Source organism: Scyliorhinus canicula, chromosome 3 (assembly GCF_902713615.1).
Source record: "Scyliorhinus canicula chromosome 3, sScyCan1.1, whole genome shotgun sequence".
Lineage (NCBI taxonomy): Eukaryota > Metazoa > Chordata > Chondrichthyes > Carcharhiniformes > Scyliorhinidae > Scyliorhinus > Scyliorhinus canicula.
Window position 1 is genome coordinate 104167381 of NC_052148.1, and position 12966 is coordinate 104180346.

General features: G+C 49.8%; 1 protein-coding gene across 5 annotated transcripts in view; it reads right to left on the bottom strand.

Annotated features, from left to right (window-relative positions):
• Window positions 1–12966, bottom strand: part of LOC119962848 (mannosylglucosyl-3-phosphoglycerate phosphatase-like) — a 99174-nt gene that overhangs the window by 46245 nt on the left and 39963 nt on the right. For all 5 annotated transcript variants that reach the window (XM_038791014.1, XM_038791012.1, XM_038791013.1 and 2 more), the window contains one exon: window positions 7789–7954. In XM_038791014.1, coding sequence (XP_038646942.1) covers window positions 7789–7954 — 166 coding nt within the window. The remainder of the gene's footprint in view (window positions 1–7788; window positions 7955–12966) is intronic.

Sequence of the window (12966 nt, forward strand, 5' to 3'; positions counted from 1 at the left end):
TATCGCGGATTTCAGCGTTTTTTCTTTCTGAAAGTTGTAAGTTACCTTTTCTTTTCGATCTGGACTGGATTTCAGCATTTTGGCTTTGTGAAAAATTCATGTTATTTCTTCTTTTTGATCTGTACTTTTCACTCGCGATTTCTTGTTCTTTTCCTGATTTTTAAAGTTTTGCATCACTCAGTCTCTGTGCAGTTTGGCCTCTGAGCATACAGTGCTGTTCAAATTCCTTACAGTACTCTTCAAATTTGTTTAGTATTGTTTGTAAGCTGTTTCTGTCTTCACCTTTTGAGTATTTAAATCCATTATAAACTTTCCTAGCTTCATGTCCTTCGATGAGCATTGCTATTTTAATTTCGTCTGAGGCTGCTGCTGCATCATTAGCTATGATACCTAAATCGAACCATTGTTTAAACATTTTCCAGACATTTCTTACATTGCCAGTCGTGTCCAGCTGAAGTGGGTATCCAAGGCACATCCTCCCATCAGCGATGTCTTCCCAAGTCGAATGTCCAGTAGGAGATTTCCATGCCATTTTGTTCTTTCTGTGTCTGCAGCTGAGTTGTCCTGTAGTAAGCGTCTGAAGCTGCACCTGGTACCATGTGTCGTTCCTCGTATCTTAATAAAGCTCGTAGTCTCAAATGCGGAGAAGATGCTTTATTGTGAATTCGTTCTCTCTTCAGAGCTTAACATACGGCTACCTCAAATGCTACCTGCTTGTGTGTCTGTGTCCTGCTACGAGTTCTGCCTTCCGTGAAGTGTGTCCTCACTTCCTGTCCCGGTGTATTTATAGCTCTCCCGTGCTCCCTCTAGTGTTTGCTCAGTTGTATTGTATCTAGTCAATCTACGATCACCACAACCATATTAATGTTGTGGCTACCAGAGCAAGTCAAAGGCTAGGAATCCTACGGCGGATTCCTCACCTCCTGAACTGCCCCCGCCCCCCTCCTCCTAAGCCCAACACCTGGAGGTTCCCCTCCAAGTCACTCACCACCCTGACTTGGAAATATATTGTCATTCCTTCTTTTGCTGGGGCAAAATCCGGGATCTCCCTTCCGAATAGCACAGTGCATTTATTTACTCCTCAGGGACTGCATCGGTTCAAGAAGGCAACTCACCAGCATCTTCTGAAGGGCAGCTAAGGATGGGCAATAAATGCTCTCTGAACCGGCAATGCCCAGAAACCACAAATGAATTTTTAAAAAACGAAGTTCAGAATTAACAGTTTGCATTGTCCTTGTGCACCAGGACATATTAATGTAGCAAGCAACATGATTTGAGGAAAGAGCGAAAATATTTTTTAATGCATTCATACGATGTGGATGTTGCTGGCTAGGCCAGCATTTTATTACAACATTAATTGCCCTTGAGGAGGTGAAGGTGCTGCCTTCTTGAACTGCTGCTTTCCACGTGGTGTAAGTACACCCAAAGAGCTACAAAGGAAGTTCCAGGATTTTGACCCAGTGATAGTGAGGGAATGGCAACACACAAAATAGGAGCAGAAGCAGACCATCAGGCTTCTGGGCCTGCTTCGCTATTCGCTAAGATCATGGGAGACCGGTTTGTGTTTCAAGTTCTACATTCCCATCTATCACCAATAACCTATGATTCATTTGCTTAAGAATCTATCTGCCTCTGCTTTAAAAATACTCAATAGCACCGTCCTGTTGCCTGGGGGCCGTCGCGGAGACGGCGTCAAAAGCGGCGCAAGCAATGCTGGTGTCAAAGGGCCTCCAGGCACAGTCATTCTCCCCTTCCTCGGGGGCTAGAACGGCGCCGGAGTGCTGTCCGCTGCTCTCACAGCCGACACGTGTGTGCCACGGCCGTCCCCCCCACCGGCGCATGTGCATGGTTGCCGTCTCCGCGACGGACCCCGCGGGGGCAGCATGACGGAGCCCTACAGGGGCCCGGCGAGAAGGAACATAGACACCCTCCCCTGGAATGAGCGCGCCCGTCGATCGGTAGCCCCCAATTGCGGGCTTGGCCACTGTGGAGCCCCCGAGCCCCCCCCCCCCCCCCCCCCCCCCGCACCAGAACACTGAGGTCCCACCGGGTGGGACCATATGTAAACCACGCTGGCGGGACTCGGCAGGCACTCTGCCTGTCGAGCACGGAGAATCCCCCCAGGGGCCGCTTTCAACGGCCCAACACCGGCGCCGCGGCAACCCCACGGGCGCGGTTGCCGCTGATTCTCCAGTCGCCGGAGAATCAGCGACCCGCCGTTGGAGAGGCGTGGCGGGATCCTCTCAACCCCCCACCCCCGATTCTCCGACCCGGCACGGGCTCAGAGAATCCCAGCTAATAAACACAGTATCAATTGAAATTAAATGAAAAATGAAATGAAAATCGCTTATTGTCACGAGTAGACTTCAATGAAGTTACTGTGAAAAGCCCCTAGTCGCCACATTCCGCCACCTGTTCAGGGAGGCTGGTACGGGAATTGAACCATGCTACTGGCCTGCCTGGGTCTGCTTTAAAAGCCAGCGATTTAGCCCAGTATGCTAAACCAGCATTTTATTCCATCATTAATTGCCCTTGAGGAGGTGGTGGAGCTGCCTTCTTGAACGGCTGCTTTCCATGTGGTGTAAGTACACACTGAAAGTGGATGTTATATCATATATTAGAAAAACACATCCAACCATACAAGTCTCACCCAAGAAAAAAACACCCTTTCTCCAGTCCAAATTTGAAAGTCTCATAACCCTCTGAAAAGAATTCTCAACTCTGCCTTAATAAGGACAATCCCTAATTTTGAAACAATTCCCCTGTTTCTGCATTCACCCGCAAGAGGAAACATCCTATCCATCTCCTCAAGACAGTCAAAAGTTCTATACTTCACTCCTTGATTGAAGGGCAGCACGGTAGCCCAGTGATTAGCACAATTGCTTCACAACTCCAGAGTCCCAGGTTCGATTCCCAGCTTGATTCACTGTCTGTGTGTAGTCTGCACGTTGTCCCAGTGTCTGCGAGGGTTTCTCCGCGTTCTCCGGTTTCCTCCCACACTGCAAAGATGTGAAGGTTAGGTGGATTGGCCATGCTAAATTGCCCTTAATGTCCAAACAAAAGGTTAGGTAGGGTTACAGGGATGGGTGGAGATGTGGGCTTAAATAGGGTGCTCTTTCCAAAGACCAGTGCAAACTTGATGGGCCGAACGGCCTGCTTCTGCACTGTAAATTCTATGATTCTATGAATCAAGTCACCTCACTTTCTCGGCTCCACCCCTGGAAACAAAGTCTGCAGGAGGCTGACATGCTACACGCCAGCCCGCCAAGCATCCATAACGTGCTGCAGGGGTTTCAATTGCGGCAGTGTGAGATAGTCATAGAGGTTTAAATCATGAAAATAGGTCCTTTGGCTCAACTTGTCCATGCCACCCAGTTTTACCACTAAGCTTGTCGTAATTGCCTGCATTTGGCCCATATCCCTCTAATACCCACCTTTCCGATAAAACTGTCTAAATGCTTTTTAAAAGACAAAATTGTACCTGCCTCGAGCAGCTCATTCCAGACACTTACTACCCTCTGTGTTGAAAAATTTCCCCTCTGGACCCTTTTGTATCTCTCCCCTCTCACCTTAAACTTATGTCCTCTAGCTTTAGACTCCCCTACTTTTGAGAAAAGATGTTGACGATCTACCTTGGGCGGAATTCTCCGTAGCCTGACACCAAAATCGGGTGGAGAATGGCTTCCGATGCCAGTCGCTCACCCCCTCCAATTCGGCATTACCGGGCTGCACACAGTTGCAAGGCCATAGGCGCGTCATCAGCTGCCCCAACTGTGATGCTCTGCCCCCAATGGGCCGAGCTCCCGACGGTGCGGGCCACGTGTAGTCCCAGCGGTCAGGAACATAGCATGCCAGCTGCGGGCAATGTCCAGCGCCGCCACATTCGTCCGGGATCCGTGCAACTGGCCGGGGGGCTTCTGGTAGGGCTCGGGGGAATGGTGGAGGATGGCCAGGAGGTGGATTTTGGGGTCGGGGTGGGCGGGTTAGGGTTTCAGCACGGCCGGCTCCATGCTTTCCAGCACACCGGTGCAGCACATCAGCCCTGCGCATGTTCGGCCCGGGACCCGGTGATTCTCTAGCCATCTTCTGTGGGTGGTTCACAAGGAGCGAGTGGTAGCTCCTCACTGGTACCAGAATTGGTGAGCGGTTCGCACCAATTTTCCCATCGTAAACCACCTGCGGATTCTCCATTGGCGCCGGCACTTAGCTGCTGGAATGGAGAATTTGGCCCTTTTCTATGTCCTTCATTATTTTATATATTTCCATAAGATGTACAGACTAACGTCACAGACTCTCGGTGGTTGTGGCAAGGCCTAAACAACATAACGGGCTACAAAGCAAAATCAAGCAGTAATTCCAGCAGAGGAGCACCCCGCCCCGATGAACTCAATGCATTCTATGCTTGGTTCGAACAGGAAACCATCAATCCGCTGTCGAATGCCCCAGCAGCCTATAACACACCCATTACAGCTTCCAAAGTAAGATCGGCCTTCCTGAAAGTGAACCCTTGGAAGGTGACGGGCCTGGACAAGATCCCCAGTCGTGCACTCAGAGCCTGCGCCGACCAGCTGGCAGATGTGTTCGCAGACATTTGTAACCTGTCCCTACTCCACTCCGAGGTCCACACCTGCTTCAAGAAGACCACTATCCTACCGGTGCGAAAGAAGAACTAGGCAACATGCCTCAATGACTACCGTCCGGTGGCCCAGACATCAGTCGGAATGAAGTGCTTCGAGAGGTTGGTTATGAAGCGCATCAACTCCATACTCCCAGAACGCCTTGATCCACTGCAATTCGCACACCACCCCAATCAGTCCACAGCAGACGCCATCTCCATGTCCCTACACTCATCCCCCAGAGCATTTCGACAACAAGGTCATCTACATCAGACTTCTACTGATTGACTACAGCTCCGCCTTCAACACCAAATCCCAGCCAAGCTCGTACCAAAGCTTCAAAACCTAGGACATGGCTCCTCACTCTGCAACTGGATCCTCGACTTTCTGACAATCAGTAAGAATAAACAACACCTCTTCCACAATAGTCCTCAATACCGGGGCCCCGCAAAGCTGCATACTTAGCCCCCTACTCTACTACCTGTACACACACGACTGCGTGGCAAAATTTGGTTCCAACTCCATTTACATGTTTGCTGACAACACGACCATACTGGGCCGGATCTCAAATAACGACGAGTCAGAATACAGGAGGGAGATAGAGAACCTAGTGGAGGGCAGCACGGTAGCATTGTGGATAGCACAAATGCTTCACAGCTCCAGGGTCCCAGGTTCGATTCCGGCTTGGATCACTGTGTGCGGAGTCTGCACATCCTCCCCATGTATGCGTGGGTTTCCTCCGGGTGCTCCGGTTTCCTCCCACAGTCCAAAGATGTGCAGGTTAAGTGGATTGGCCATGATAAATTGCCGTTAGTGTCCAAAACATTGCCGTCAGTGTTGGGTGGGGTTACTGGGTTATGGGGATAGGGTGGAGGTATTGACCTTGGGTAGGGTGCTCTTTCCAAGAGCCGGTGCAGACTCGATGGGCCGAATGGCCTCCTTCTGCACTGTAAATTGTGTGTGAGTGGTGCAACGACAGCAACCTATTCCTCAATGCCAGCAAAACTAAAGAGCTGGTCATTGACTTGAGAAAGCAAAGTACTGTATACACCCCTGTCAGCATCAACGGGGCCGAGGTGGAGATGGTTAACAGCTTCAAATTCCTAGGAATGCACATCACCAAAAATCTGTCCTGGTCCACCCATGTCGACGCTATCACCAAGAAAGCACAACAGCGCCTATACTTCCTCAGGAAACTAAGGAAATTCAGTATGTCCACATTAACTCTCACCAACATTTGCAGATACACCTTAGAAAGCATCCTATCTGGCTGCATCACAGCCTGGTATGGCAACTGCTCGGCCCAAGACCGCATGAAACTTCAGAGAGTCGTGAACACAGCCCAGTCCATCACATGATCCAGCCTCCCATCTATTGATTCTGTCTCCATCTCCCGCTGCCTGGGGAAAGCGGGCAGCATAATCAAAGACCCCTCCCACCCGGCTTACTCACTCTTCCAACTTCTTCCATCAGGCAGGAGATACAAAAGTCTGAGAACACACACAGATTCAAAACAGCTTCTTCCCCGCTGTTACCAGACTCCTAAACAACCCTCTTATGGACTGATCTGATTGATACTATACTCCTGTATGCTTCACACATTGCCGGTGTCCAAGTATTTACATTGTGTACTGTCATGTGAGAGTACCTTAAATAAATGGGTGTTTAGTACTGCAGTGATGTCAGAGTGGGTGGAGCTGGGCTGTGTCAGCTTTTTACTTTCATTTTAGGCTGTTTGCTGCAGGGCGTGTTGCAGTTTTGTTTTCAGAGCAGGATAGCTGCAGTCACAGCCAGAAGGTGTATGAATCTCTCTCTGTAATCTAAAGACTGTAAATCGATCCTGGTGATTTAAAACTAATAACAGTAGTGACTTTAACCTGATGTGCTTCTGGTTAAAGGTGTTTTAAATCATATGGATGTAAAAAGGAAAGCTTAAAGGATTACTTAGTGTTGAATTCTTTGGGGGTTGTATTGCTAAGATATTCACTGTATGTTTTAAAAAGGTTAACTTGAGTTCATAGAATAAACATTGTTTTGCTTTAAAAAAAAACTTTTCCATTTCTGCTCTACCACACTTGTAGAGTGGGCCGTGTGCTCCCCATACCACAGTCTAGTAGTTGTGGGTCAGGTGAACTCCATGATACACTTTGGGGTTCTCTAAACGCTGGCCCATAACAGTACCATGTGTTGACTTATAATGTATGTTCTTTTTATTTTATTTTCGTTTCATGTACTTAATGATCTGTTTGAACTGCTCACAGAAAAATACTTTTCACTGCACCTCGGTACACTTGACAATAAACAAAATCCAATCCAAGATCATCCCTAAGCCTCCTACGATCCAGGGCAAAAAGTCCCAGTCTATCCAGCCTATCCTTATAATTCAAACCATCAAGTCACGGTAGCATCCTGGTAAATCTTTAATGCACTCATTGGGGTGGCAGCCCCACCCTCGGTAGCTGGTGACCAATTGAATTGGCTGGCAGCTCCATCAGTCCTGGCAGCGTCAAGTGCGGTGGGTTTAATACAGCGGTGGGTGGAGAGTGGGAATTCTATTTTGGGGTGGGCCACATCCCAATCCACAAAGGGCAGGCCCCAAAGAAAGAAGCCCCCATTCATTCCCACCTTTGATAATTAAAAAATAAATTGGCTTGCCCACTCACGCTCGACTGACCACATCAACTGGTTTTTGATGTGGGCAGAGTATTATCAGGGCTTGTAAACAAGGAGATGAGCTCGGAAGTGGGTGGTAAGGTGGTCCCACTCAATTTTACATGCCCTTTCTACCCGTGTAAAATGCAGCCCAAAGGGGGTTGGCAAGGAGACAGCCCTGCTTTCACTGACCATCAGCCTGCAGGTTTAAACTTGCAGAGGCAGGGGGTTTGCTCCAGTAGTAATGGAACGGCACACTGGCCTGTATCCTCCCCACAATTTTCTGTAGACTGGAAATTATAGGCAACATGCCTACTATGGTTGCTAGATATTCATTTCCAGTCCGCAAGGCTTCCTGATCAGAAACCTCCTATTAAGATTGCCATTATGCAATATAAATCATTATGCATTTCAACTTTATATCTTTGTAAATCAGTGCTCTTTCTGCTTTATTTAGTAAATCTTTGTATTAAATCCACCAAACCACTGCAAGGTGAAAAAAATCTTCAGAAATAGTTACCTTCCATCAAGTTCTGGATACATGCTGACTCCATTTTCTAAAGCCTCCAATAGCTGCTCTGCTGTCACCTGAACAACCAAGAGTGGGTCCACAATAGGCAGAACCAATAAAAGATCATGCATGGTGAAGTCACCTGGTGGGTGTAAGCGATCTGAACGCAATGTACCTAGAAATTTTAAAATCATGATTAGTTTGTAAATTCATTCCAGGCCGAGTCCAGGAAGTTTTTTTTTGAAGATTTTTATTCAAATTTTTAGCATTTAAAACTCTTAACATTACAAAGTAAAACCAACACAAGACCCCAAACCCGTGCCCCCCTCAATATCCGAACCAACCTCCCCACCTCACCCCTACCCCCAAGCAGTCGACGGTAACCAGCTCCTTGAATTGTAGTAACCCCTCTTTTGGAACCCCTCAATCACTCCCCAACCCGAGAAAATGTCACCTTTTCCAAGTACAAGAACTTCATTAAATCCCTCAGCCACACCGAGGCACAGGGTGGAGAAACTGACCTCCACCCCAACAAGACCCGCCTGCGAGCAAGCAGTGAGGTGAAGGCTATTCACATCTGCAATTCTGGCAAGTTCATCACCCAAATATGGCCTCCAGGAGACCAGGCTCTAAATCCACATGTTGATTGCCAACATGGACCTTCAAAATTTCTCCAACTTCGGGTAGAACCAGAACATATGTGATTGGCTGGACCCCTCCCACGCCGCTAATAAATATCCTCCACCCCCTCAAGCAACCGCTCATCCTCAAATTTGTCAGGTGCGCTCTGTGTACCACCTTTAGCTGCATCAACCCCAACCTTGTGCACGAGATTGAGGCATTCACTCTCTGCAGCACCTCACACCACAGCCCATCCTCCAGCACCATCCCCAGTTCCTCCAGCACCATCCCCAGTTCCTCCTCCACTTTGACTTTAACACCCTCCAGAGATGCCATATCCTTCTCCAAACTCCTCCAATAGATCACCAAGATAACCACCCCCTCTCAAACCCCATCGACAACACCCCTTCTAGCAACGGCGAGGGCAGTATCACTGGAAACTTTGGAAAAACCTTTTTCACAAAATCCTGCATCTGCATGTACCTGAAAACCTCCACTGGCAGGATCCCAAAATTCTCCCCCAGCTCCTCCAAACCTGCAATCCGCCCATCGAAAAATAAATCCTTCATTTCCATCACCCTCATTCCTCCCATCCCAAAAACCTTGGGCTGAATTCTCCGTTTTTAGGACTATGTCTGTGGAAGGGCAATTAACATAAATGAAATACTGCTGAAATATTCTGGTTTCGGCCTTATTATGAAAACACATTGTCCTCCGAAAGATAACAAAGCCAAGGGCAAGAACGACTACATATTTAATTGTACGTACTTTCCAAGGTCTATTTAATATAAACATGCCTGTTGACTTCAGATTATAAAAACATGATGTCTTCAATCAAATCTCAGAGTGCAGTATACTAGCTTTTGCAGCTGGAACACTCTCTCTCCGCAAATATATTTGTGTAAATAAATTTCCTTAAATTGAACCTCGAGGAATTTGTCTTTATTATGATTTCCAAGACAATGTCCCCACACCGTCATGAAACTGTTTTTTTACGCCAGTATCTGCCGTCAAAAGGCCACAGATTCACAACCTTGCAGGGGGCCAGCAAGCAGCTGTTGTGGAGCTCGCAGCTCCAGCTGCCGATATCCTCCCGTATTTCCGGGTCAGAGGTCGCGCACGCGCACGGTGGCAGCCTCCAGCGGCCGCGGCGTGCTCCATGGCAGGCGCAGACCACGGACCTGGATCGTGAAAATAGTGCCCCCAATCCGCTGCTCACGCGACCCGAACCGCCCGCTCAAAAAAATCAGAATGAGGACCCCGTGCCCTCCGATCGGCCCTCTTCCGGCTGTGGTGGCCCTGGAATGAGTTTGCAGCCGCCATGCGGTTATCACGGACAGTGGAACCATGAGTGTCCATGCCGTTAGGAATTCAGCCGGTCGGGAACGGATAACAGCAGGGCAGACCTCAGGAAATGGCCTGAGGTGGTGGATAATTGACGCGCCGTACACATTGCGTACGCCGCTTTTCGGGGACGGAAAATTGCGGAACCAGCGCCGGTTCCGATTTCGTATGGGAAACTGGAATCTCCGCCCCATCGCCAAATGCGATTTCGGCATTGGCGTGCGGAGAATCCAGCCCCTTCCATCCAATGTCCCTGGCTCAAACTCATGGTTCCCTCGAATCAGCATCAACTTCGACCACGTCCCCACCCTAAAGTGTTGCCGAAATTGCCTCCATATTTTCAGCGTGGCCACCATCACTGGATTTCCCAAATTCTTCCCTGGGAAACAGAGGTGCCAGCATTGCCAGCGCCCACCACCCCGACCCCTTACAAGAGCCTGCCCCCATCCTCTCCACAAAGCCTCCTTCTCCTTGCTCCAGCTCCGCAACTTCTCAGCACTCACCGTCCAATAATAGTATAACAGGTTCAGATGGGCCAGGCCCCTGACTGTCACCCTCTCTGAAGCACCATCCTCCTAATCCTTGCCACCTGCCCTGCCCACACAAACTGCAAAACAACCTATCCACCCCATAAAAAACATTTCTCCAAAATAACCAGTAGGCACTGAAATAAAAATAAAAACCGCGGCAAGGTGTTTATCTCAACCACCTGCAGCTGGCCTGCTAACAATAGGGGAAGGCTATCCCACCTCAGTAAATCCGCATCGACTCTGCCCACCAGAAAGTTTTATAAAACTCCACCAGGAAACCATCCCTGACAGCTTATCCGCCTGCATCCACCTGTTGCCATCCCCATTTCTTCCACCTCCACTGGCTCCTCCAACCCTGCCCTGTCCTCCTCTCTTACTTTGGCACACTCCAACCACCCCAAAAACACCCTCATGTCTGACTCATCCTCCAGAGGCTCTAACTTAGACAAATTCTTATACAACTCCTCCAAGCCTTATTCACCTGCTCCGGTGTCATCATCCCGGACCCGAACAATCAGTCTCGCAGCCGCCTGCCGGTGGAGCTGGCCCGCCAACAAGTGGCTGACCTTCTCCCTCTACTTGTACACGGCCCACCTCGCCCGTCTCAACTGCCGAATTGCCTTTCCCGTGGACAGAAGGTCAAACCTCGCATATAACTCCTTCCTCCTCACCAGACGATCCGGAGTCAGATCCTCTGCATACCATCCATCCACCTCAAAAATTTTCTCTACCAACCACTGCCTCTCTTCTCCCTCCTCATTCCCCTGAGCCTTAAATGAGATTACCTCGTCAGTCACTACTGCTTTCAACACTTCCAACGTCACTGACAGCGAAATCTCCCCTTCCTATTAAACTCTAAATAGTCCTCAATTGCACTTCCCATTTTGGTACAAAGATTTGGGTCCACAAACAATCCCATGTACAAACTCCAGACAGGTTTCTTTGCCAGCCCCTTCTCCAGGACCACATTCAGGAGGGGGTGCCAGCAACTGCAAGCCTGATATGATGAGTCCTAAAGCCTTCAGGCGCAGATGGTGCTAGCAATGCGTGGCCCCAGGCCAACACTGGTGGCGACTGCAATGTAAAACCTGGAGCACCAACATCGGCACCTCGAATGGTGGCGTCAAAGGCATGGCTCAATCACTGACGACTATGGTTGAGGGCCTCGACTTCATGTCCCAGTCGATGATGGACATGTCCCAGAAGCAGGTAGACATTGCTGAGACACTCCAGATCGTGGCCCATAGAGTCACGCAGAGCTCAACGGGGACCCACACCGAGGAAGAAGTGCTGGAGTCCAAATTAGGGCCTGCAGCAAGACTACGGCAGTCTCCAGTTCTTCTGAATCCCCCCCGCCTGATAATAATATAATAATAATCGGTTATTGTCACAAGTAGGCTTCAATGAAGTTACTGTGAAAAGCCCCTAGTTGCCACATTCCGACACCTGTTCGGGGAGGCCGGTACAGGAATTGATCCCGTGCTGCTGCCTTGTTCTGCAACACAAGCCAGCTGTTTAGCCCACTGTGCTAAACCAGCCCCTGTGCATACCTGTGATCTCAAGGGCAGCGGGCAGAACAGGCTTGCACGGCAATGTCTGCGAGACCGGTAAGTTGGACGGGGCCCTCTTGCTCCAGGCTCTCCAGAGGAAGTATGCCACAGTCACCAAAGGCCACTGGATGCAGAAAGAAGCAGGCTGCCTCCACCTCAGATGTGCATCCTGCGAGCACACCGAGGCATAGCAGGCGACCACAGAAAATCAATAAGAGTGGACACTGCTGAGGCCACAATCAGAAGTTAGGGTGAATGGAAATCTGTCACATTAACATGGTGACTACTAAAATCTGTAACATCTGATATATCTGAAGCCTCTGTCAAAATAATCTTCAAAGCAGGCCTGCCCACACCCGCCTGCCCCCCACCCTCACTCTCCTGTTTTGTACAATGACCAAATGACAATGCCATCACAAGTCCATCACCTTGAAGTGATGTTATAAAGTCCCTTGGAGGGGGTAATAGGGTGATCTGGGGAGGGGAAGGGGGGGGGGGGGGGGGGGGGGGGGGAGGGGGGGGTTGATGGGGCCAGAGATATATTAGGGGGTGCGGGGTGTTGAGCTGACAGACAAAGCCTAGTCCTAATAGAATCTGGAGCTGATGAGGGTCTCTTTGGCCCTCCTGACATGTCAGACCCTCGCCACAGTCTGTCCTCCATCCTCCAGCTCCTCCTCGGGGTCGTCCTCCAGCCCCTCGTGCCCGTCTCCTCTGTTCAAAGGAAGATGCATGTCCCTGTGCCTCCTCCTCCAGCATGTCGCACCGCTGCTGTGCCAGATTGTGAGCAACACAAAGCAGGAGATCTTCAGGGTGGGGGGGGGGGGGGGGGGGGGGGGGGGGAGGGGGTGGTTGTTCTGCAGAGCACCACCGAGTGGTCCAGACATCGGAACTGCATTTCAACAGCCGGTGCACCACTCAATAACAGCAGGGGTGACAACGTGGGACTCACTGTATCGGGTGTCTACCTCAGTCTCGTGCATTTTCACCGGCGTCATCAGACATGTCCTCAGCAGGTAATCCATGTCTCCCACAAGCCAACCTGTGATGTTCCTCAAAGACACCGGGGATCTCAGAGTGCCACCGGATATGGTTGTCATGCACGCTCCTATTACAGCGTGCAGGAGTCTGATGTGGTGGTCTCA